This window comes from Lepidochelys kempii, chromosome 1 (genome assembly GCF_965140265.1).
Source record: "Lepidochelys kempii isolate rLepKem1 chromosome 1, rLepKem1.hap2, whole genome shotgun sequence".
Taxonomy (NCBI): Eukaryota; Metazoa; Chordata; order Testudines; family Cheloniidae; genus Lepidochelys; species Lepidochelys kempii.
Window position 1 is genome coordinate 347,884,484 of NC_133256.1, and position 26,247 is coordinate 347,910,730.

General features: G+C 49.7%; 1 protein-coding gene and 1 long non-coding RNA gene across 4 annotated transcripts; one reads left to right on the forward strand and one right to left on the reverse strand.

Annotated features, from left to right (window-relative positions):
• Positions 1 to 3,966: 3,966 nt before the first annotated feature.
• LOC140905510 (interferon-induced protein with tetratricopeptide repeats 5-like) lies at positions 3,967 to 7,450 on the reverse strand. Its single transcript, XM_073328969.1, has 2 exons — positions 7,148 to 7,450; positions 3,967 to 6,070 (listed from the first exon to the last, which is right to left on the reverse strand). The coding sequence occupies exons 1-2, from the start codon at positions 7,150 to 7,152 to the stop codon at positions 4,633 to 4,635; spliced, it is 1,443 nt and encodes a 480-aa protein (XP_073185070.1). The 5' UTR covers positions 7,153 to 7,450; the 3' UTR covers positions 3,967 to 4,632.
• LOC140905515 (uncharacterized) lies at positions 5,761 to 26,131 on the forward strand. Of its 3 annotated transcripts, XR_012156875.1 has the most exons (5): positions 5,761 to 6,179; positions 6,780 to 7,806; positions 11,739 to 11,836; positions 11,978 to 12,130; positions 19,370 to 26,131. It is a non-coding gene; the product is annotated as an uncharacterized lncRNA (long non-coding RNA). The 3 variants fall into 3 exon arrangements; XR_012156876.1 differs by lacking the exon at positions 19,370 to 26,131 and having other exon boundaries at positions 11,730 to 11,836; positions 11,978 to 15,033; XR_012156874.1 differs by lacking the exon at positions 19,370 to 26,131 and having other exon boundaries at positions 11,978 to 15,033.
• Positions 26,132 to 26,247: the final 116 nt, after the last annotated feature.

The following is a 26,247-nucleotide window of genomic DNA, read 5'->3' on the forward strand; positions in this document are numbered from 1 at the left end:
ACCTGCAGGCTGAGGACCTGAGGTATGGGCAGAAAGGGTGCTGCAGCTACATGGGAAGTGGCCCTGGGACAATGGACTGAAGTTGCCACTGGAGGAGTGGCTGAACAGAGGAAGTGAGGAACTGAGGAAGTGAGCTGTAGCTCACGAAAGCTTATGCTCTAATAAATTGGTTAGTCTCTAAGGTGCCACAAGTCCTCCTTTTCTTTTTGAACAGAGACTGTGGGTCCCCTGGAGGGGGGAGAATACAGAGTGTGGCACGGCCAGAGGGCAGTTGTTAGGATATAGATATTCAGGCCTGTCTGTAAAGGCCTATACTCTAAGAATTTAGGTGTATTCTTATCACTTGGCTAGAGATAGAGGTATAAAAGAAAGAATCAAAACCACTGTCTGCCAGTGTAAGGGCCTTCTCTTACTGTGACAGTTTGTGGCCCTGTGCTTAGGCTCAGGCCTTTGGCTAAGCAGCAGAGGCAGCCATAAGCTGGGAAGCGAACGGTCACATCCTCACATTCCAAACTAGTCACATTGAAATAAGGTGCTATTGGGCTGTTAGGCACTATCAGGACAGGATTGTATTCCTATCACCTCCAGAGAAAGGGAAGTGCCTAGAAAATGTAAAAGGAAACTTAGTTTGATAGCATCCTGTCTGGCAAGAACTCACTTATCAATAGCTGGGATGTGAAATCCTCACTTCTGCATTGTTTTGTCATTATAGTTCCCACTTTGCTGTTGTTTGTCTGTATAATCTCTGTCTGGTTCTGTGATTGTTCCTGTCTGCTGTATAATTAATTTTGCTGGGTGTAAACTAATTGAGGTGGTGGGATATAATTGGTTACATAATCATGTTACAATATGTTAGGATTGGTTAGTTAAATTTCAGGAAAATGATTGGTTAAGGTATAGCTAAGCAGAACTCAAGTTTTACTATATAATCTGTAGTCAATGAGGAAGTGACTGGGTGTGGGTGGGGGTGGGCATGTGGGTGTGTGAGATGGGAACAGGGAATGGGGGTAAGAAAATTGGAATCATGTTTTGCTAAAGGGGGAGATGGGAACAGGGAATGGGAGTAAGGAAGATGGAATCATGTTTGGCTAAGGGTAGGAATGGGATCAGGGACACAGGTGTAAGGCTCTGTGGTGTCAGAGCTGGGAAGGAGGATACTAAGGAAGGAAACTGGAATCATGCTTGCTGGAAGTTCACCCCAATAAACATCGAATTGTTTGCACCTTTGGACTTCGGGTATTGTTGCTCTCTGTTCATGCGAGAAAGACCAGGGAAGTAAGTGGGTGAAGGAATAAGCCCCCTAACAGCAGTGTCACTGAAGAGGACTCTACGGTTCTGGGAGTGGCGTGGGTCCTGGAACAAAAGTGATGGCAACAAGGCACCACCAGAGGAGGGGGCCCTGGGAGTAGAGCTAATTCCCATCACAGCCAGCAGGAGGCGCCACAGTGGTGACTCCCATCCCGTCACAGGGAGGTTGTGGAATCTCTGTCAAAGAGTAGGTTAGACAATCCCCTGTCGGTGATGGTCTAGATAATACTTAGTCCTGCCTTGAGTGCAGGGCACTGAACTAGAAGACCTCTCGAGGTCCCTTCCAGTGCTATGATTCTATGAAATTGTGTTCATCTGTGTCTGACAATTCTGTTCCTCATTATAGTTTCAATCACTTTGCCTGGTAGTGAAGTGAGGCTTACTGGATTGTAATTGCCAGGATCACCTCTGGAGATTTTTTAGAAATTGGTGTCACATTGGCTATCCTCCAGTCATCTGGTACAGAAGCTGGTTTAAATGATAGGTTACATGCATAGGTTTTAGGACTGTACATTTCATTTCTGTTTAACTAGCTTCCTCATTTTTGTGTAGTTCCCCTTTCTGAAATTAAATGCTCCTGTGTTGGACTTCTTTGGTGGTCCCCTCCCCCCAGATATGTTCAATTGAATTATTTTATGGATGCTATTACAAAGCGGTTCAGCTAGATTCACCTCTTGGGCTGGACCCTGTGCTCCCGTTTAGAACTAAATCAAGCATGTAGAAGCACTCGTCCAGACTCTAGGGAGATGGGGATAAAAATCTCGGAGCAGAAGGAATTATGGTCCTTTTATCCTGTTTAGATTCTCAGGGGCAAAGATTCCTAAACACAAGCAAGAGATCCGCAGGACTAACCTGGGTTAGCCCTAATGGACACATCGAGCTGGCATATTTCATCAGCTCTGGCACCATGTGAATCCTAAGACTGCAACACGTTTTTGTGTGTATGGTTACTTGTTTTAACTTTGTAAATAATGCTCTTATTTCTTTTTCCTGGTTAATAAATCCTAGTTTACTAGAGAAATGTCTACAAGTGTTGTCTTTGGTGTGAGATCTAAGGTGCAAATTGAGCTGGGTGTAAGTGAGTGGTCCTTTGTGAGTGAGACTAACCTGAATATTTTGTTATCTTTGGTGTAAAGCAACCATGGGCAGGGGCTGGAGCCGGAGCAGCCCGGGGGTGGGGTGGGGTGGGGGGTGCTGGAGCCGGAGCAGCCTGGACTTGGGGGTGTTTACACAGGGGAGGAGCAGGAAGGGCTGGGAGAGGAATACCCCACAGCTGCTGGGTTGAGGTCCTTGGACTGGCATCCGGGACAGAGGGTGGGCCGGGTTCCCCCCCCAGTCAGTGCTGGGGTGAGACATGAGGGAGAGCCCCTGGGGGCGGTGGGGGCCGTCTGGAGCAGCCTGCGATGACACCCGGCAGGGGCAGAACGTTAACGTGAGGTGGTCGGGGGGGCTCAGGGAGAGGGAAGCGCGGCTGCTCCCAGCGCGAGAAGCCAGGGCATGACCAAGGGGGTTGACGGGCTGAGTAACCACGGGAAGGGGCGTCCGAGGTAATTCCCCAGATGAGCCAGAAGACGGTGCTGCCGAGGGGTGAGTAGCACCAACCCCGTCACGCCATCTCAGCTCTCCACTGTGCCCACAGAATGGCCGCGCTGGTCCCCATAAAACTGCCTGAACCCCCGTAGCTGGGTCTCTGCGGCTCCTTTCCAGCTCTGAGTGGTGATACATCCATCCACAAACAGCTTCTGGGAGGGGCCCACAACCCCGGACAGCCCTGGGGCAGGTACCTGCTGACTGCCCAGGTTTGCTGTAGAAAGGGATTGCGGCTGGAAGCAGGGCACCTGCTCTGCGTGCAAAGCAGCCCCCAACCAGATAAGAGCTTTCCTGTGTTTTGCCCCTTCCCCAAGCTCCCCGTGGATCTACGCCCCGTCCCCTCCAGCATCCCCCGACAGGGCAAACCTGCCAGTTCCAACCCCCCTCTCACTCACTCACACCCAGCCTGCCCTGGCTGTCTGCTTATTCCTTCATCGCAGCGCAAAGGGGCCCGTGGTGTTTGGATGCGCCTGGCCAGTTGGCAGCGCTGGGGTGAGCGTGTTCACCTGCACCTGATGGGGTCGCTGTGCCTGAGGGGTTGGAGCACACAGGACCCCGGGGAGGGCTTTTGAACGTGCCAGGTAAGGAGCCTTTACTCCTGTCCCACCCCTTTGTCCATCTCACCCACCTGGGAGTTTAGGGTCCTTTAAGGTAATCCCTTGAGTGCCCAGCAGACCTCAAAGGTACCCCCTTAGCTGTCTAAGTGTCTATGGCTGCTTTTCAAAAGGGCTAGCAGTGTCTACTGAAAACCATGGAGAATCTTCCTCACCTCACCCCACCCCAATGAGAACAATAGAGGATTCCACCGCCCCCCGCCCCCCTGAGAATACTGCAGGGGTCTTGGACCCCAGCTGAGAACAATGGGAGCTGCTGTGTGCTGAGCTCTTTGGTAAATCTGGACACTCATTTCCACCAAGTGAGCTTCTGAAACTCCAGCCTTGGCTCCTGCTCTATTAGTGACTGTCACGGTGGTTTACTGTGAGTTCGACGCGCCCGTGGGGTCCTGTGTGTGCTGCTCACCCCGATGCAATCTAAGGGCACGGAAAGGAATGTTCCAAGATGGTGTAATTGACTGATTTCTGTTTTCTCAGTTACTTTTATTGTAAATGAAATAAAACCATAGCAGATCAGTGACAAGCCGGGGATGAAGGTGCCATGTCAATGTGAGTCATTGTCAGTGAGAGGTGCTGAAAGCAAAGATGGGACTCATGATATGGGCACACTACCGGCACTGAGCCATGCAAATACAAAAACTCAACGCTGTTAGAAGAAACTCCACACTTATTTGCTGCGTGGACGTTAGAAGGCAGCAGAGCTGGAAGGTAGGTTTGCTTAGAGACAAGGATGGTCGCATTGTCCCCTCTGAGTAGAAACAGCTGCTCAGTATCAGAAGCTAAACTGTCCTCTGCGGTGATACTTACAAAACACTTGACAACGGCTGGGGAGCTGGTGGGCTGAGACCACTGTCATTTTGCTGACCAGTATTGTCCCTTTGTGTTCCCCTGTCTGTCTGCTGGTTCCCTCCTGTTGTCTCTTGTTGCAGATGGTAGACTCTTTGGGGCCAGATGCAACGGGGTCCTGGTCCATGTCTGGGCTTCTAGGTGCTATCAGAAGAAAGGTAGCTAATAATAATGATAAGAAACAGCAGCAGGATGTGCTGTGGTCTGAACAATTCAGGGAACCCAGAATCATTTGCAACATGAATATCACTGTTACACAGGTGGGGAAAGTGACTCACTTAAGAAAGTGACCTGGTGTGTCCACGGTAAGAAAGTGACATGGTGTGTCCACGGAAGGGAAAGGAAAGGATCCCACATTTTCTCTCCTTCTCCAGTCTCCTGCTCTGTTGTTGCCACCAGTGGATCTCCCCATGTACCACGGACTTTCATTCTCTTGAATGAAGTAATGTATGGCCTCAGCCTCTGTGGTCTGGGAGCTCTGCTGGAATTCTCCTGACACCTCTTCCAACCTGCTTTTCAGTTGTTGCCTCTCCAGGTTGTTGTCTGGAATGGTGAAACCTGCTTTGTACATCTTAGCTGCCTCCCACACTGACTTCTGCTTATAGAAGAGGAAATCCCCCCAGTGAAGGTAGACTGCCTGCTGACACTTCTTGCTGAGGCTGGGCATTTCACTCAGGAGATTGAGATAAATCTCTTCTTGGTAGTGAGGTGTGTTTTCTCCATACATTTCAGCTAAAGCCAGCCTTGAAAACACAGAGGCTGGATCTTTCTGCACAGCCTTTTTGAAGGCCTCAATAGCTGCTGCCAATATTTCTTCTCTTCTGCCTGACTTGGCCTCCTCCAGTTGTTTCTTGTAGCAGACGCCAAGGTCATAGTGAAGGAGATGATAATTGGGCTTCAGAGAGATTGCTTGCTCTAGAACAGAGATTGCTTTTTCTATGATTTCTGGTTGAAAGAACTTGGCTGCATGTCTCAGGACCTCAGGGTCCAGGCTATTCTGAACAACATCTTCTAAGAGGGCTTCGGCTTGCTGTCTATCACACTTCTTAAGGATCTTGGCTAAATACACCTTAGCTTCATAGTTTTGCTGCTGTTCATGGAGAATGGCAACCAACTTCTTTTTGGCTGCTTCCCGATGTACAGGCTTGTGTGAGTGAGTCCATGATGCAAAGACCGCAATTGCCAACCCAGCAAGAAATTCCCCATTTGCTTCATCTTCTCTTAATGCCATTTGGAAACACTTTGTGGCTTCAATGCCATTGCGGAAGCCTGCTGCCAGGAGAGACCAGCCTTTCTGTGCATGTATCTCAGGGATCTGAGCTGCATGTGGAGAGCGGCTCTTCAGGGAGCTGCAGATCTTTCTAACCTTGTCCAGATAAAACTCAACCAAATCATAGTGGGCCAAGTGATAATAGATCCAGGCGTAGTTTGCATAAATGACCAGGACCTGCCGGGGGAAGTTATCTGGATGATCTCTTTGCAGAATCTCTTCGGCTTCTCTAAGGCTTTGCAGAGCGTCTTCATATTGCCCTTGCAGGTGGCAGAGATAAGCCTGCATGGCAAGGAGCGTGGGCTGGTTCTGGTAGTGAGTGTGGGCAATCCTGAGAGCCAGAGTTTGGAGGAGGTGAACTGCATCTACCTTGTCTCTGATTTCAAAGTTCCAGGTGAAGTGGCACTGGAGGGCCTGCAGCTTCTCCTTCAGACGCAGGGTGCTGCAAAGAGAGGGGAAAATGAGACTCCATCTGGGCTGAATGAATTTCCACTACATGCTACAATCATCCCCACCACCATGACAGGGAGCGACACTGCCCCCCACCTCCAGTGAGTACCCCTGCTGCAGGTATCCCCTTCAGCACCCACCAATTGTACTCCCACCCCCACATTCCCTCCCCCTCCCCACTCGGCAGTGTCCTCTTTTTGGGAACCTGAAATATGGTCACCCTGGAACAAGCACCACACTGAACAATAGAACAATCCCCCCCCCCCCCGCCTTGTTAGACTCACAGGACTTCCCCCTCTGCCTTGCTAGACACATAGCCGCCCCCCCCCGCACTCCCTCCAGCTGTCCCTGCGCTCAGGGTGGTGCTGGGGGGGCAGTGGGGTGACGTGGTCTCAGCTCCAGGCTGAGCGTTCACAAGAGCCCCCCGCCCCCCCTTGCAAGCAGCTGGTTCCCCTCCCTGCAGCCTCCCCGGCGCTGTAGCTCCGGGCTCCTGCTGCTGCTGCCTTTTCTCTCTGCAGTTCCTGGGCTGGTCCCATCCCACCCCCCCGGCTGCCCCTTGGCTCCAGCTCCCCAGGGATCAGAATTAATCTCTCCCCCCAGCAGCCAGGTTTCCTGAGCTGTAGCTCAGGAAAGCTTATGCTCAAATAAATTGGTTCATCTCTAAGGTGCCACAAATCCTCCTTTTCTTTTTGTGAATACAGACTAAGACGGCTGCTACTCTGAAACACAACGGAGAGGGGGGGACAGGGCTGGGGGGGCACTCTCTTACCGACTCCTCCGTTGATGCGGAGCGAAGCCGGAGTGACAGCTGGCCAGAGGGGGAGCTCTCCGTGAAGGTGGAGCGAGGGGAGCTCGCAGGGCGAGGTGCCAACAGTGACCTGCACTTGACCTGAGAGGCACCAGCCTGGAGAGTCAACAGGACGCAGAATTACCCCAGAGTGACCCCGCCCCAGAGCTTTCAAAGCCGGAGATTTACAGCCCCAGAAATGCGCAGAGGGGGGTGGAAAGCTGCCTGACTTTAGCCCTGGCTGGAAATGTCCCCCCCGCCCAGCGACCCCAATGCTCCTACCTCATTGCGATCCGCTGAGTCCCAGCCCGGCCAGGGGAGGTGACGGCTCCTTTCACTGCCCCGGGTTTCTTCCCAAGGTGTGGACGTGCCCGGTTCTGGGAGAGACCCGAGTTCTGCCCGGGCAGGCTGGACTGTGGCCGCCCGGACGATGCTGCCCTTCTTATGCAGGGCGGGTTGCTAGCTGGGGATCTCACTGGTTTGGCTGGGGAGCTGCATTTCCCCGGAAAGCGGGAGTGAGCAGCAGAAAAGGAAACTGAAACTTAACTTTCCCTTCCACTTGTCAGCTTCAGCGTCCCCTCAGCCTGAGTCGCCACCTGCAGCTCCCTGGGTGACATGGGACTAGTTATGGGTGTGTGTGTTTGTGTGTGTGTGGGGGGGTGTGTGCACACACGCGCTTGCACACGTACAATCCTGGCCTGGGCTTCCCAGGGCACGGACGGGGTCACTCACCATCACCGCGCCGCGGGCGCTCCCTGCTAGCCCCCAACCAGCTCCACAGCCCCCTGCCCCGAACCGGTTGCCCGCGTCCCGGCCCCGGCCAGCCCTTCCCCACCACCGGGGGGTGTTCGTATCGCCCTCACGCACTTCCAGGGCCCTGCCTGGGGCACGGAGCAGCGAGGAGCAGAGGGCGATGACGGAGGCAGGGCAATTAGCCAAAGGTGAGAGCTTTGTACCTGCTCCCCCAGGTCTCCGCCTCTCCCTGAACCTCCCCCAGCTTTATCCGCGCAGGGTGCGACTTTCCAAAGGCCCCCCGCCCGGTTTAGTCACCCAGGCCCCATTGGCTGCCAGCGTGATCCCTGCTCCTCAGTCACTTGGGCACTTTTGAAAATGCCTCCCCCACATACAAATGAAACCCTCTAAAGTGAGGAAATAATAGTCAGGTTGTGACGTTATTGACATGACCTGTGACCGTACAGATCATTGTTGCAACCACTGTTATATAGTTGCAGCAAATATTGTACAGAGGTTGTGGTGTGAGGTGTCTATGGAGAGGTTAGGGCTGGCTGGGTAGGATTATGCTGTCTGTATGGGTCTATCGTTGTTGTGATTGAAGTGATGAACATTGGCTATGTACTTGTATCTCAATGTGCTTGATTCTAAGTAGCCTCAGGGAAGCATTTGGTCAGCTTCTTGAGAAGGGACTATTCTCAATAAGTGCCCAGTCAAGAAACACTTAACTGACAGTGGACCTTGGGAGACTCCAATTCACATGAGAAGTCTTCCTGGGAATGTTCAAGGTAGCATGTGAGCAATGGCTGCTCTCCCTGTAAAAGAATTGAGTCATGCAGGGACATGTGACTTGCCCAAGTGACTCCAGACACCATCTTGCTGCTGTGATTTTCCACAGTAAGAACAAAGGGGTGTCCTTCCACATGGCAGAGGATATAAAAGGCCCTGGAAATACCTCCATTTTATCTTCAATCCTGTTTCTTACCTTTGGAGAGACTTTGCTACACTGATGCTCTGAACAAAGGACTGAATGACCCATCCCAGCTGGGGATGTTCTCCAGAGACTTGATTTGAACCTGCCGTTTATTCCATCACTACGACTTGCCTGAACCAAGAACTTTGCCATCACTGTATGTCATTGATTCCATTTAAGCAATTTTAGCTCTCATCTATATTTCTTTCTTTCAATGAGTAAACTTTTAGATTCTAAAGGATTGGCAACAGTGTGATTTGTGGGTAAGATCTGACTTGTATATTGACCTGGGTCTGGGGCTTGGTCCTTTAGGTTTGGGAGAACCGTTTTTCTTTTACTGGGGTATTGGTTTTCATAACCAGTCGTCCCCATAACGAGTGGCCCTGGTGGTGATACTGGGGAACCGGAGTGTCGAAGGGAATTGCTTGTGTGACTTACAGTTAGCCAGTGGGGTGAGACCATGTGATCTGTTTGGCTGGTTCGGTGTGCCTTAATAGTAAAGGAAACCCAACCTTGGGCTGTAACTGCCCTGCTCCAAGCAATTTGTCCTGAACTGATACTCTCCGTTGTGTCCCGCCAGAGGCTGCATCGTTACCCAGGTTCCCTGTGCAGCCTCATCTCTTCCCTTTGTACTGCCGCATGCTGGTGCGCTCCTCAATGAGACGATCGCGTTCTATCTCCGTGGGGCCCCTGCCTGGTTCACTGCGCTGTGGGGACAGTGTGGGGGTCTCTTCTGTTCCGTCCTACATCGGTTCTTACGCTCTGCTCCTCATTGCAGTGTCTGAGCGCTTTCCAGCTGTGCATTAATTACTGTGACTCACACCTGTCACATGTTTGGTTTCTCCTCTCCCAGAGGGAGAAGCGTCTTTCCAGAGGGTTTTTTAAATATACATTTTGTTTTGTTTCAGAAGGTGGAGGATGTAAAGGGGGGAAGGCCGGTGGCTAGTTGCCATTTCCTTCTCACTAATAGGGAGGAGCTGGCTGTGAATCTGAAGGTGGAAGGCAACTTGGGTGAAAGTGACTACACAGCGATAAAGAGTTTGTGATCCTAGGAGAAGGAAGCAGGGGGAGCAGCAGCATAAAGACAATACACTTAAAAAGCCGATTTCAACACACTCAGGGAATCGTTTGCCTGGTTCTCTGCCCTCGATCGGTAGGGGGGACTGTCCCATCATTGAGGGGTGAGGGGGGAACAGCCAGCACCCTAGGGCCACATCTAGAGCAATTTATTTAAAGGGGATGCAAAGCCGCGGTTGCTTTTTGTTGGGGGGTGTCGGTGCCTGAGGCCTGGGCTTGCGAGGGTTAACGGGCCCTGACCAGCTCCCAGCTGAGAGCTCCTTGCTGGAGATGCATAAATGCTCCTTAAAGGGACAAATCCCATCATGTCCCGTGGGCTCCCCAGCCCCGGTCATCCGAGGCTCTCAGAGCAGCCCGAGGCCTTGCCAGCCGAATGCATTCTCCCCAGAGTGAGGCAGGCTGGCAGGGGGTGGGGCCTCACCATAGCCTGCTGCGTTTCCGGCCCAGCTCTTTCTGATTCCTCAGGCTCCCTTTAGGTTTCATTTCTCTGCGTTTCAGCTTCCTGATCTCTGTACAAAGAGCTGGCAGGTGCCCAGGACGGGGAGGGGGGGCAGCAGGAGAGATGTCACCCACCTTCCCCTCTGAACATCCCCCTCCCCACACCCCCCTCCTGCGAACACTTGCACGACTCACATGCATGCCCCTGTGAACACATTCCCCCCCGCACACCCCCCCCCCAACTGCTGTGCTGGGGCTGATCCTGGCTCTGTGGGGCCCTGCAGAGGGTTGCAGGGGTTGGGTGGCATAGAAGCCGGGCTGCGTCTGCCCCTCATGCCTGGTTTCTGTGCAGGGTTGAGAAACTGGGGTGTCCAGCTGGTGGGAGGGATCCGTGTTCCCCATGGGCTGTTAACCCTCCGAACCCCTTCCTGTTGTCAGCTCCCAGTGGCTATGTGAGCAGGGAGTGACTGAGCTCTCCTCTAACATCTAGTGATGGGATGGGGGAAAAAGACTTCTGTATTTACATGAGTACGTAAAAGGTTGTTACAAGGAGGAGGGAGAAAAATTGTTTTTCTTAACCTCTGAGGACAGGACAAGAAGCAATGGGCTTAAATTGCAGCCAGGGAGGTTTAGGTTGGACATAAACTTCCTACAGTTGCTGTAACTACAGGGTTTGGCAGCTCCCTGGCACGGTGAGTCGCTCCTGCCCAGAGCACAAGACTAGGAGCAACGTCCGGGTCAAACTGTCATACAGACATCCACCTTTTACCAAAAAAGCCAAAGAAACAACAAAAAAGATAAGAACGTTCAAAGCACCTTATTTGTGTTTCTATTGCATTTGGGTCTAGTAAACAATAGAGACACCTGTACATTATTTTTATTATTGAGTCTGCAAAATACAAACCCTACATTTAGATAAATTACAATGGCATGGACGTGTCCATGTGCATATTTGTTTGTTTTTCCTAAAGTTAATTAAGTCTTTTGGGAAGAATTGTCAGAGCAGCCACCAGCAAGAGTTGGTGGATGCATGGTGGCCACCACAAATTTTGTTGTGAGAAGGCCTGGTGTAAAGACAGAGCTACTTGACGCAATTGAGAGCTGTTCTGTTAAGGGGTCACTAGGGCTGAAATCGCTGATGATGAGCTCTAGCTGCCGAGCCATCGACCTGGTGAAGGACAGTGGTGCAGGGAAAGAGAGCGCCTGAGCAGTGAGGTTTCCCGCTACCCACCGAGCGCTGGGTTCAGTGGTGGGACCTGAGAACGTGGCATCGCAGAGAGCAGCGGGTGGCGGCAGAGAAGCAGCAGCAGCGCCGGGGTGACCGATGGTGGCAGAGGGAAGGGTGGCAGCAGGGTCCGTTGTGCTCGATGCACGTCCTGGGTGGGGGTGGGAGGCGAACCCACATGAAGGCCCCTCTGAGCTCTGGGTCTTTGCTGACCAAGGACAGCCAACTGTGAGTGGGGTGCAGTGGAGGGAGAGGGGAGCGATGTGCTAATGGGACATTCATTCCTCGGACTTTCCCACCAGCAGCTGGGAAACTGAGGCAAAAGACACTGCCCTGTGTTAAAGGGGAAAAGGACTGAAAGGCAAAGGAGGAGTGTGTGTGTGTGTGTGTGATAAGAAAAGAGATCCTTATGCTTTCAGTCTCCCTAGGTTCGGCCTCCCTGTCCAGCGTCTGTCATCTGGAAGGATCCCTTCTCCTGCAAAGAGGACCCCTCCCACCCTAAATAATGAGGAGTCAATCAGTAAAGGTAAAATCAAATAAAGTGTATTGAAGGGTTTATAACAAAGAGTGGGAGAAATAAGAAGGGGAATAAAGAGCAAAATTGCACAATACAGTGATTACCCCCAAACTCAACCCTACAATACAGATATAAAAACCATCTTCACAGATCAAAGCGCCACAGGTGCTTGGGACCTCAATCCTCTGGCTAACGGCAAGGCTTTGGAGAGGAGCTCCAAGGAGTCCCTTGATGTTCCTTCGGGGCCACAGGAAAACAGAACAAATGGTACGCTCAGGAGCACAGCGATGGACGATGAGAAAGGTAAGTGCTGTTTCTTCTCCTCTCTTCTCTTTAGAGGTGAGGAAGCTGTTGGAGGAAAATCCCTAGGATGGATAGATGTCTGCAGGTAAGACCCACGACCCGTGACCGTCCCTAGCTGCCACTCAGTTGGACAGCCCTGAGGCCATGTTCGGGGCAGCTTTTTATACACTTGCCCGGGAAACCCCTTAGAAAAGGTGGGAAGCCCCTTCTGGGAAACCCCTTAGGAAAACCAATTCTGACTGGAAGTTGTTTACAACTCCAGGAGAAATAAAAGAGCGGGAAAATGGACCTATAGCTCACGTGGGCATAAAATTCCATTTTGAAACCAACATGGATTCCTGTAGTCACAAAACATACGAAAATGAACCCACCTAACAAAAGTGTGCTGTGGGGTTGGCTTGGCTTATGATCACATGTGTTTGAATGTGGTTGTGATGTTTTCCCAAACTAATGCTGGGTTCCCTTTCCCTTTCAATAGCAGTTCTCTTTTGTAAAACACAGAGTCAGTGCCTGTGAGTGGGGACGTATTGTCTCTTGGAGGCACCCGGGGCGGTGTTAAGTTTTCCCAGATTACTGCGGTGGGGGGGCTCGAGCCAGTTCTTTGTGGCAGTGTTAGGAGGAACCCCTAGATATTGAACCTGTGTGGGTGCTGCTGACTCCACCATGCAGAAGGCTGAAGTTACATTGTGGTAGGCCACGCCTAGAGGTGCCACTCAGGTCAGGGCCTGTTGTATTAATTTAGATGGGCCAAAGGTGTTAACTACTCCTGAGGGAATTCTGCACCAAAAAAATAAAAATTCTGTGCACAGTATTTTAAAATTCTGCAAATTTTATTTGTTAATAAGTAAATGTGGATGCTCCAGTGTGGCAGTGGGGAGCACAGGCCACTGGCTGCACGGAAGTGGGAGATCACGCTGCAGCACCCCCCGACCCCCCAGGACAGGACTCGGCAGTGAGGTTGCTCTGGACCCTGATACAGCGCAAGGGCTGGACCTCCCCCGAAACTCCCAGGGCCCTGCCCCTCTGCACCGGGCACACCAGGTGTGGGCAGGCAGGCTCAGCCCAGCAGGATCCAAGTGTGGAAGGGCTTAGTGTGGGGGGCAGGGGCATGTTTTCTGCACACACAGTGGTGCAGAATTCCCCCAGGAATAGTAACATAACCCAGTCACTGTCCAACACTGACCAGTTGGAAAAAGGTCCAAGGGGTGGTATTCAGGGACCTCAGCCTGCTTAGTACTGTGGCAAATGCTTCCAGCTCTGGTGGGGCCTGATGTTTACACAACCGCTAGAAACGTCCCTGCTTTGTGTGTCTGAGTGGAGATGAGATCAGGAGGAGATGGGTGGGTCAGAAGAGAGAAGAAACTCTGGTTATTGCAGATATCTAGAGGGAGACCAAGTCCTGTCCCTTATCCAAAAGGCCAGGCCCATCCTGCCTCCCTCTGAGGGTCCCCTTCCTCTCCTCCACTGAGATCTGGGCAGTTCAGAACACAGTCAGAGGGGGCTGGATGGATGCCTCTATGCAGGGCCAGGATTGGGACAGAGGAGACACACACAGAACTGCATGCTCAGGAGAGTTTATTCTTGTTGTGGGCTGCAGCCACTGAGGGGAAGGGGCAGGAGTGTAACTAGAACAGACACACTTCGGAGAAGAGAGTTTGCAGCTGGGGAAGTGAGATCTGGTCTCTCAGGGAGGGAGAGGACTGTCCCTTGATGCAGCAAAGGCATCGGAAAGTCTGGGACCTTGTCTGATCATGCCCAAGGAGCCCAGTTCTTTTGCATCCGAGGCGCTGAGCTCCCCCTTCAGGCGCAGGCGAGCGACTCTCCTCGTTAGGGTCGATACTTGCAAACGTAGCCATTTTTCGTATGACAGTCTTTATCATTCCAGTTCTTAAAATGTAGAAGGCAAAACCAATCACTGGGGCAATGGAAGGGCGAGTGGGGCCATTCCTGCCCTTATAGTGATGTCTCTCCTCATTGCACACTGCTGAGAGAAGACCCCAGCTCCTGTGCATGAGGCTGCAAGGATGAGGAGGCTGGAGATGAAGGCCCATGTGTCTCAGACAGGGACAGGCTCCATCATTCCATGAGAGATGCTGTGTAAGAGTGATAGTGGAAGACCCTTGTGACATTGCACCCCATAATGCTTTATGGAAATCTGCTTATGAAAGTAAATAGGACATAACTGGAATATATTTTAGGTAACATATCTCTGCAAAGGTTATGGTCTACTGAATATATCTGTATGCATGTATCATTTTTGTACTCAAAGTTATGAATATTGGCTGTGTACTTGTTTGATTTTAAGTAGCTTTAGTAAGGCATTTGGTCAGCTTCGTTAGAAAGGAATTTGCAAGTTAAGTGCCCAATCAAGAAACACTTAACAGACAATGGATCTTGGAAGACTCCAATCCACATAAGAAGTCTACCTGAGGACGTTCAAGGTAGCATGTGAACAATAGCTGCTACCTGTAAGTTCTGAGTCATGCATGGACATGTGACTTGCCCATGTGACCTAAAACTCCTGTTTGTAGCTGTATTCTACATAGAGAGAGGGAGGGGTGTCCGCCCACAAGAGTCTATTTAAACCCCTAGGAGACCTCTCCATTTTGTCGTCAGCTGGCTCAAGAGATAGCCTCTCCACCCCAAGGGATACCTGAAAGAAACTGGAACAAAGGACCGTAACCATAGGGGTGTGAGTGATTGCTGGACCCAGACTAGAAGGAGCCTAGTCTGCAAAAGAAGCTTACTGAAACATCTCTGAGCGTGAGGTTTCCTCTGTAATCACTTTCTTACTGTATTAGGTTTAGACTTGTGTGCTTTATTTTATTTTGCTTGGTAATTCACTTTGTTCTGTCTGTTACTACTTGGAACCACTTAAACCCTACTTTTTGTATTTAATGAAATCACTTTTTACTGATTAATTAACCCAGATTATGTATTAATACTTGGTTGGGGGGGGGTGAGGGGGAGAAACAGCTGTGCATATCTCTCTAACAGTGTTATAGAGGGCGAAGAATCTATGAGTTTATCCTGTATAAGCTTTATACAAGGTAAAACAGATTTATTTGGGGTTTGGACCCCATTGGGAGCTGGGCATCTGAGTGTTAGAGACAGGAACACTTCTTAAGCTGTTTTCAGTTAAGCCTGCAGCTGTTGGGGGACATGGTTCAGACCTGGGCCTGTGTTTGCAGCAGGTAAGCATGTCTGGCTCAAACCAGGCAGGGCACTGAAGTCCCAAGCTGCCAGGGAAAACAGGGGCAGAAGTAGTCTTGGCACATCAGTTGGCAGCCCCAAGGGGTTTTCTGTGATTCAACCCGTCACAACCCTCTTCTATTGTGTTGGAATATGTCTGATGAGAGCACGACGGGGCCTCTTGGTGCTAGGTGCTATGCATGCACATACTAACAGACAATCCCTGCTCCGGAGAGTGCACAGTCTAAGGAGACAAGAGGTGGGAGGGGAAAGTGAGGCCCACAGTGGGGAAGTGACTTGCCCAAGGTCACCCAGGAGATCAGTGGCAGGGCTGGGAATAGAACACTCAGACTCGTGAGCATCTGAGGCTGGGCGAATCTGTGTGACTAGCAGAGCCCCATGAAGAATGGGGCTAATTCATGAATTAGCGAGTGAGCTTTCCCTGTTCACCCAGCTCTCTGTCCTATTGTCAGTGAATGGGATGAGACCTACAGCCCCGCTCCACCCCCCACGCCACTCCAGCAACATGGACAGCAGAAAGCTGGCTTAAATGGCCAGCTGGGGATTCCTCTTGCATAGGGGAACCCAGAAGAGAGACATCTGCCTTTGCCCAACCCTGGCCTCCCCAGCATAGGGGACAGGCTGGGATGTGGCGGAAGCTCCTGTGCTCTGGCCGTCCAGGTTGTTACTGCCGCTGTCAAAGCAGTCCTGAGGCTGCTCTAAATTGCCCCGGGGCCAAAATAGCCCCCCGGCTGCCTCCAGAATCAGGGTGCCAAAGGCACCAACTGAAGAACCCATACCCTGCCTGCACATCATCTAGTGGACAATAGCTCTGCTTGGGTCTTTCCGTTTAACTGATTGTCTGGGGCCAAATGTACTGTATGGCCTGCCTTTGACTGGAGCTGAACCTCAAACTGGGATGCGTGGGGGAGGAGTTACCAGGTGAGTTGAGAGGAGAGGGAGTGGCAGTGTGAGCTGAGGGAGACAGGCAGGCTGACAGGACAGGGGGCCATCTCCACAGAGAGAGCTGGAGGGTGTGGCTAGGGTCCTGTCTTGGCTGCTTTGTTGGTGCATGTGTGTTTGAACCATCTGCTTACCCCTGTAATTCAGCAGCTCAGTACAGTACTCGACACCATGATCATTGTTTGGTTCCCCGGTGTTCCAAGCTTTGTAGTGATACAGGGAGCGATCTGTCCACCTCCAGCGTCTGTACTGCAGAGACAGGGGAGAAAAGCCTTTGGGTCCCTGAAAGAAGAGATCTCGATGATAAGGCACCATAGAAACACCTAAACCCAATAGAGAAGCCCCGACTCTCTCCCACTGCCTGAGTAGGGCAAAGGGCCGTGGGGCAGTGGGTGGGAAGAGACCAGCTCAGGGGGACAGGACCTGGAGACGCTGATCTAATAGTAACCTCATGCAGGAGGTGCTGGGGCGAGGGGGAGGAGCGGAGGCAGGAAGAGGTGGGGTAGGAGTGGGGGCTTGGGGAAGGGCTGGAGTGGGCGTGGGGCCTGGGGCGGGGAAGGGGTTGAGCCCGCCCCCTGGGGAACTCAGGAAGTCGGCACCTCTGCCGAGGGATATCAGAAATACACCCATCCAGTTCTGGGAGCCAATCCCAGCAGCCTGCTAAGCGTCTAGCACAGGTGACCTCAACCATGGCGGGGACAAGTGGCCTAACAGTGGCAGCCACCCTGGAGGGCTGTACCAATGGAGCGAAAGCAGCTCCGTGTTTGTGTGTAGACAAGCCCTTAGCAACAGACGGAAAACGTAGTAAAGTGTCACAAGGCCTGATTCTCATTTACTTCTCACTGACACCGCTCTGGCACTTGTGAAACTTCAGCCTTGGCTCTTAAGTACATAAGAACGGCCATACTGAGTCAGACCAATGGTCCATCTAGCCCAGTCTCCTGTCTTCGCACAGCGGCCACTGCCAGGTGCTTGAGAGGGAATGAGCAGAACAGGGAATCATCAAGTGATCCATCCCCTGTCGCCCATTCCCAGTTTCTGGCAAACAGGGGCTAGGGACACCATCCCTGCCCATCCTGGCTAATAGCCATTGATGGTCCTATCCTCCAGGAACTGATCTAGTTCTTTATTGAACCCTGTTATAGTCTTGGCCTTCACAACAAAGAGTTCCACAGGTTGACTGTGTGTTGGGTGAAGAAATATTTCCTTTTGTTTGTTTTAAACCTGCTGCCTATTCATTTCATTTGGTGACCCCCAAGCTGAAAAATCCCAGTCTTATTAATCCCTCCCCATATGGAAACCGTTCCATACCCCTAGTCATTTTTGTTGCCCTTTTCTGAAACTTTTCCAATTCCAATATATCTTTTTTGAGATGGGGGAACCACATCTGCATGCAGTATTCAAGAGGTGGGCGTACCATGGATTTAAAGAGAGGCAATAAGATATTTTGTGTCTTCTTATCTATCCTTCTCCTAATGATTCCCAACATTCTGTTTGGTTTTTTGACTGTCGCTGCACATTGTGTGGATGTTTTCAGAGAACTCTCCACAATGACTCCAAGATCTTTCTTGAGTGGTAACAGCTAATTTAGACCCCATCATTTTCTATGTATAGTTGGGATTATGTTTTCCAATGTGCATTACTTTTCATTTATCAACATTGAATTTCATCTGCCATTTTGTTGCCCACTCACCCAGTTTTGTGAGATCTCTTTGCGAGAAGACCTTCCTTCTTATCCCATGACCGCTTACTTTGCTTAAGAGCCTTTGGTGAGGGACCTTGCCAAAGGCTTTCTGAAAATCTAAATACATGTTGACACTTTCCCAGCAAATCCTGTTCATCAATGTGGCTGATAATTCTGTTCTTTCCTATAGTTAGTTTCAACCAGTTTTCCTGGTACTGTTAAGGAAAAGTTAGCACATGTGACTCCATTTTGGTTTGGGGCCCACCATTGTTTAAATGCCAGCACATCATACACCAGGAGGAGTGATCGTTAGATACTGAATCCCTGTGAAAATCCTCCTCCTTGTCTCCAGCCTGCCTTGACTCCCAGTATCTGGTTTTTGTCAGTCTCTAACTCTCTGTCTCTTGGACTTGATGTGAGGCCTCCCATCCTGATAAAAAAGGTTACTGATGCATGGCTTTAGGACCATGCTGTGTAATTAACATACTGGTATAGCACGAGGAATGCACCAAGCAGGGATAGGTGGTAGATAAGACAAGGGTTTGTTTATTGGCTAAGGTTTCCGATGCACGAAGGCAACATGCTTTGCTAAAAAGTATATAACCTTTGTATAATCTGTACTCAGGGTCCCCTCCTGGCTAGCGGGGGGCACCACGCTCGAGCGTAATAAACTTAGTGTCTTTTGGGAACTCTGCAGTTGTGGACTTTGTTTATGTGCCTCAGCCTAGATTCGAACTGTGCGTGTCCTATCAGGTATAATTTGCAGCATTTGTGTGCGTGTCCTACCAGGTGTAATTCGTAGCATTTGTGTGTGTGTCCTACCAGGTGTAATTTGTAACAGTACTGAAGTCAGGTTTACTGGCCTGTAATTGCCAGAGTCACTTCTGGAGCCTTTTAAAAAAAATGGCCTCACATTAGCTGTCTTCCAGTCATTTGGTGAAGAAGCCGATTTAAATGATTGGTTACAGACGACAGTTAGTAGTTCTGCAATGTCACATTTGAGTTCCTTCAGAACTCTTGGGTGATGCCATCTCGTCCTGGTGACTTATTACTGTTTAGTTTATCAATTTGTTGCAAAACCTCCTGTAATGACACCTCAATGTGGGACAGTTCGTGTTCTGTTAGTGACTGTCACGGTGCTTTACTGTGAGCTCGACGTGCCCGTGGGGTCCTGTGTGTGCTGCTCACCCTGATGCAGTCTAGAGACAGGAGAAGCAATGTTCCAACACAAAGGAAGAGACTGATTTATTTCTGTTTTCTCTGTAACTTATGTTTTTACTTCATTTACAATAAATCAGATCCACAACAAGCTGGGGAAACTGGTGCCATGTAAATGTGAGTCATGGTCAGGGTGAGATGTGGAAAGCAAAGATGTGTCTATATAATTATTCCCATTACAGGCACTCATCTATGCAAATGCAAAAACTCAACGCTGTTAGAAGAATCTCCACACCTATTTTCTGCGTGGATGTTGGAAGGCCGCAGAGCTGGAGGGTAGGTTTGCGTAGAGACAAGGATGGTCACACCGTCCCCTCTGAGGAGAAACAGCTGCTCAGTATCAGAAGCTAAACTCTCCTCTGCGGTGATACTTACAAAACACTTGACAATGGCTGGATAGCTGGTGGGCTGAGGCCACTGTCCATTTCGCTGACCAGTATTGTCTCCCTGTGCTCCCCTGTCCGTCTGCTGGTTCCCTCCTGTTGTCTCTTGTTGCAGACTGTAGACTCTTTGGGGCCAGACACAATGGGGTCCTGGTCCATGTCTGGGCTCCTAGGTGTGACCACAAGACAGGTAGCTAATAATAATTAGCAGCAGCAGCAGCAGCATGTGCCATGGTCTGAATCATTTGCAACACGAATGTCATTGTTACACAGGTGGGGAAAGTGACTCACTTCAGAAGGAGGTCTTGGGGTGCCCAGGGAAGGGAAAGGATCCCCCATGTTCTCCACATCTCCAGTCTCCTGCTCTATTGTTGCCATGAGTGGACTTCCTCCTTTATTCAAGAGAACGACTTTCAGTCTCGTGAACGAAGTCACGTATGGTCTCAGCCTCAGTGGTTTGGGAGTTCTGCTGGAATATTTCTGCCACCTTTTCCAACTTCCTTTTCAGTAGTTGCCTCTCCGGGTAGTTGTCTGGAATGGCGAAACCTGCTTTATACATCTCAGCTGCCTCCCACACTGACTTCTGCTGGTACAAGAGGAAATTTCCCCAGTGACGGCAGACTGCCCGCTAACACCTCTTGCTGAGGCTGGGCATTTCACTCAGGAGATTGAGATAAATCTCTTCTCGGTAGTGAGGTGTGTTTTCTCCATACATGTCAGCTAAAGCCAGCCTTGAAAACACAGAGGCTGGATCTTTCTGCACAGCCTTTTTGAAGGCCTCAATAGCTGCTGCCAATATTTCTTCTCTTCTGCTGGATTTGGCCCTCCACAACTGTATCTTGTAGCAATAACCAAGGTCATAGTGAAGGAGATGATAATTGGGGTTCAGAGAGATTGCTCGCTCTAGAATAGAAATTTTTTTCCCTACAAATTCTAGTTGAAAGAACTTGAAATTCTAGTTGAAAGGGAAAAATGAGACTCCATTTGGGCTGAATGAATTTCCACTACATGCTACAATCATGGGGCAGTGATTACAGAGTGACAGGGTTTCTTTCTGGTTAAAAGCAAATTGCTAAGCGGCAACAAAGAACTAAGCCTGGATTTCAGTGTCTGACGTCCTCACTCTCCCATGCATGGGACCAGTATGAATGGGTTGAATCTAACCTTTGTGAAATCCTCTTAGTACTTCTTGTGTCCTAGAAAGCAACACTGCAAAACCCCATGACTCATTGCAATAGATGCAGCCCGTGGTATTTGTTATGTCACAGAAAGCTCCCCTCTTTGTAATGTCAGGAGAATTTCTCAGGGGGGAAATAACAATGTACAAAACATTTGTTCAAAATGTGTTTCCCTGTTTGAATGCTCCTCCAGCACCAGAGCTGCTAAGTGAGAGTATTTAGAAGTGACTATTTTGTTGTGCAGTTCACCTTTAGGGCTGAAGCTAGCTATTAACTGGAATATTTGATGCGTGTTATTCCAAGCCAAAATGTACATCATGATGTCACAAAACAGAGCCCACAAAACAAAGGGATTTCCCATGTAAGAACTTGGTGAATCTGGAGCTAAGGTTGCAAATGCAGTATGGACCAATAATGTAAGGTATGGGGGTTAACCTAAATAGAAATGTAACTTTTAAGGAGCTGACATCTAGAAAATTGAATCTTCAGGGTGCGCTTAAACCCCCTCAAACATTGGAAATCATCTGGCTGCCCACTGGGGTCATTTATGTCCTGGGATACGTATATGTGTGTGTGGAGAGAGAGTCTCGCACTGACTTCAATGGGGGCCATTTATCCAAGGAGACAGGAAGGGCCTGACTCTCATTTACACAAAGGCTAGTTCCCAGCATGCTGGCAGCGTAAAGCGAGTGTAAATGGAAAGGCCCCTTCGCACGGCCAGGGTGCTGTGAAATGGCCGCAGGGTGTGCCTACCCTGGAGTGAGAGGTGGGACCGTAGCATGGGCTGCCCTTCCGGCACTAGCGTAACCTAGATATCACAGCTAAAAACAGCAGTGACGCTTGGCGGTGCAGGACCTGCAAGCCCGTCTGGCCCCCCAGGTACGTACTTGTGTTTCTAGCCCACATCCGGGTCTGTGCCACTGCGGCTTCACTGCTCGTTTTAGTCCCACTAGTTAGATTAAAGCTCGCACGGGGATGCCTACCTGAGCTAGACACACCTGCGACTGCACTGTAGCCATAACCTTAGTATCAGTGGGAACGGGGCCCACTCTAGTCAGAAGGCAGGAGAGAAATGTAATGGGGAGATTCTGAGGGTCGGCAGAAGGTAAATATTCTGTCTCCGGACATTTAATTGAGACAATCGAGGCCTGTTACACCCCTCCCCCTGCTGTGCATCCTGCATGCAGATGTGGTTGCCCCATCTCGAAACAGATAAATTGGAATTGGAAAAGGTTTAGAAAAGGACAACAAAAATGATTAGGGGCATGGAACGGCTTTCATGTTAGGAGAGATTAATAAGACTGGGACTGCTCATCTTGGAAAAGAGACGACTAAGGGGGGATATGAGTGAGGTCTATGCAATGATGACTGGTGTGGAGAAAGTAAATAAGGAAGTGTTATTTATTCCTCATAACCCAAGAACTATCGGTCACCAAATGAAATGAATAGGCAGCAGGTTTCAAACAAAGAAATGGAAGTATTTCTTCCCACGATGCACAGTCAACCTGTGGAACTCTTTGTTGTGAAGGCCAAAAAAGAACTAGAGACGTTCATGGAGGACAGGTCCATCAATGACTATTAGCCAGGATGGGTAGGGATGGTGTCCCTGGCCTCTGTTTGCCGGAAGCTGGAAATGGGTGACAGGGGATGGATCACCTGAGGATTCCCTGTTCTGTTCATTCCCTCTGGGGCACCTGCCATTGGCCAATGTTGGAAGACAGGACAATGGGCTAGATTGACCTTTGGTCTGACCCACTGTGGCCGTTCTTATGGACTCTGTGGATGCAATTTTGTATCATCTGCAAATTTTGCCACATCACTGTTTACCCCCTTTTCCAGATTATTTATGAAAATATTGAACAGTCCTGGTCCCAGTACTGACCCTTGGGGAACACCACTACTCACCTCTCTCCATTCTAAAAACTGACCATTTATTCCTACCCTTTGTTTCCTGTCTTTTAATCGGTTATTGATCCATGAGAGGACCTTCCTTCTTATCTCATAACAGCTTACTTTGCTTATGAGCCTGTGTTGAGGGACCTTGTCAAAGGCTTTCTGAAAGTGCAAGTACACTACTTCCCCTGGATCAGCCTTGTCCATATATTTGTTGACCTCCTCCGAGAATTGTAATAGGTTGGTGAGGCATGATTTCCCTTGACAAAACCCATGTTGACTCTTCCCCAACAAATAGGATGTATTAGCAGGAGCGTCGTAAGCAAGACACAAGAAGTAATTTTTCTGCTCTATTCCACGCTGATACAGCTTCAGCTGGAGCATTGCGTCCAGCTCTGGGCACCACATTTCAGGAAAGATGTGGACAAACTGGAGAAAGTCCAGAGGAGAGCAACAAAAATGATTCAAGGTCTATAAAAGATGACTTATGAGGAAAGATTGAAAAATCTGGGTTTAGGCTGGAGAAGAGAAGACTGGGAGGGGTCATTTATATACTTGAAAACGGTTATAAAGATTGTTACAAGGAGGAGGGAGAAAAATTATTCTTGTTAACCTCTGAGGATAGGGTAAGAATCAATGGACTTAAATTGCAGCAAGGGTGTTTTAGGTTGGACATTAGGAAAAACTTCCTGACTGTCAGGGTGGTTATGCACTGGAATAAAGTGCCTAGGGAGTGTGATGGCGTGGCTGCCTGCCACTGGCAGAAATGGGGTTAAAAGCAGCCCTACGGAGAGTGAGCTGTAGGCAGCCAATTAGAAAGGGGCTGAGAGAAGCAGGCAATCATGACCTGGCAGGCGCATATAAGAAGGGCTGCACGGCGTAGCAGAGTTCAGTAGCCGAATGGAGTTTGTGGGGAGAAGACCAGGCTCTGAGCAGGAAGAAGGAGTGCCAGCACCTGGGATAGAGCAGTGCTGCAAGCAGGGGCTGGGGGAGCTAGGGAGAGCTCTGGGCTGGTTGCTACAACCTGCAGGCTGAGGACCTGAGGTATGGGCAGAAAGGGTGCTGCAGCTACATGGGAAGTGGCCCTGGGACAATGGACTGAAGTTGCCACTGGAGGAGTGGCTGAACAGAGGAAGTGAGGAACTGAGGAACTGAGGAAGTGAGCTGTAGCTCACGAAAGCTTATGCTCTAATAAATTGGTTAGTCTCTAAGGTGCCACAAGTCCTCCTTTTCTTTTTGAACAGAGACTGTGGGTCCCCTGGAGGGGGGAGAATACAGAGTGTGGCACGGCCAGAGGGCAGTTGTTAGGATATAGATATTCAGGCCTGTCTGTAAAGGCCTATACTCTAAGAATTTAGGTGTATTCTTATCACTTGGCTAGAGATAGAGGTATAAAAGAAAGAATCAAAACCACTGTCTGCCAGTGTAAGGGCCTTCTCTTACTGTGACAGTTTGTGGCCCTGTGCTTAGGCTCAGGCCTTTGGCTAAGCAGCAGAGGCAGCCATAAGCTGGGAAGCGAACGGTCACATCCTCACATTCCAAACTAGTCACATTGAAATAAGGTGCTATTGGGCTGTTAGGCACTATCAGGACAGGATTGTATTCCTATCACCTCCAGAGAAAGGGAAGTGCCTAGAAAATGTAAAAGGAAACTTAGTTTGATAGCATCCTGTCTGGCAAGAACTCACTTATCAATAGCTGGGATGTGAAATCCTCACTTCTGCATTGTTTTGTCATTATAGTTCCCACTTTGCTGTTGTTTGTCTGTATAATCTCTGTCTGGTTCTGTGATTGTTCCTGTCTGCTGTATAATTAATTTTGCTGGGTGTAAACTAATTGAGGTGGTGGGATATAATTGGTTACATAATCATGTTACAATATGTTAGGATTGGTTAGTTAAATTTCAGGAAAATGATTGGTTAAGGTATAGCTAAGCAGAACTCAAGTTTTACTATATAATCTGTAGTCAATGAGGAAGTGACTGGGGTGTGGGTGGGGGTGGGCATGTGGGTGTGTGAGATGGGAACAGGGAATGGGGGTAAGAAAATTGGAATCATGTTTTGCTAAAGGGGGAGATGGGAACAGGGAATGGGAGTAAGGAAGATGGAATCATGTTTGGCTAAGGGTAGGAATGGGATCAGGGACACAGGTGTAAGGCTCTGTGGTGTCAGAGCTGGGAAGGAGGATACTAAGGAAGGAAACTGGAATCATGCTTGCTGGAAGTTCACCCCAATAAACATCGAATTGTTTGCACCTTTGGACTTCGGGTATTGTTGCTCTCTGTTCATGCGAGAAAGACCAGGGAAGTAAGTGGGTGAAGGAATAAGCCCCCTAACAGCAGTGTCACTGAAGAGGACTCTACGGTTCTGGGAGTGGCGTGGGTCCTGGAACAAAAGTGATGGCAACAAGGCACCACCAGAGGAGGGGGCCCTGGGAGTAGAGCTAATTCCCATCACAGCCAGCAGGAGGCGCCACAGTGGTGACTCCCATCCCGTCACAGGGAGGTTGTGGAATCTCTGTCAAAGAGTAGGTTAGACAATCCCCTGTCGGTGATGGTCTAGATAATACTTAGTCCTGCCTTGAGTGCAGGGCACTGAACTAGAAGACCTCTCGAGGTCCCTTCCAGTGCTATGATTCTATGAAATTGTGTTCATCTGTGTCTGACAATTCTGTTCCTCATTATAGTTTCAATCACTTTGCCTGGTAGTGAAGTGAGGCTTACTGGATTGTAATTGCCAGGATCACCTCTGGAGATTTTTTAGAAATTGGTGTCACATTGGCTATCCTCCAGTCATCTGGTACAGAAGCTGGTTTAAATGATAGGTTACATGCATAGGTTTTAGGACTGTACATTTCATTTCTGTTTAACTAGCTTCCTCATTTTTGTGTAGTTCCCCTTTCTGAAATTAAATGCTCCTGTGTTGGACTTCTTTGGTGGTCCCCTCCCCCCAGATATGTTCAATTGAATTATTTTATGGATGCTATTACAAAGCGGTTCAGCTAGATTCACCTCTTGGGCTGGACCCTGTGCTCCCGTTTAGAACTAAATCAAGCATGTAGAAGCACTCGTCCAGACTCTAGGGAGATGGGGATAAAAATCTCGGAGCAGAAGGAATTATGGTCCTTTTATCCTGTTTAGATTCTCAGGGGCAAAGATTCCTAAACACAAGCAAGAGATCCGCAGGACTAACCTGGGTTAGCCCTAATGGACACATCGAGCTGGCATATTTCATCAGCTCTGGCACCATGTGAATCCTAAGACTGCAACACGTTTTTGTGTGTATGGTTACTTGTTTTAACTTTGTAAATAATGCTCTTATTTCTTTTTCCTGGTTAATAAATCCTAGTTTACTAGAGAAATGTCTACAAGTGTTGTCTTTGGTGTGAGATCTAAGGTGCAAATTGAGCTGGGTGTAAGTGAGTGGTCCTTTGTGAGTGAGACTAACCTGAATATTTTGTTATCTTTGGTGTAAAGCAACCATGGGCAGGGGCTGGAGCCGGAGCAGCCCGGGGGTGGGGTGGGGTGGGGGGTGCTGGAGCCGGAGCAGCCTGGGCTTGGGGGTGTTTACACAGGGGAGGAGCAGGAAGGGCTGGGAGAGGAATACC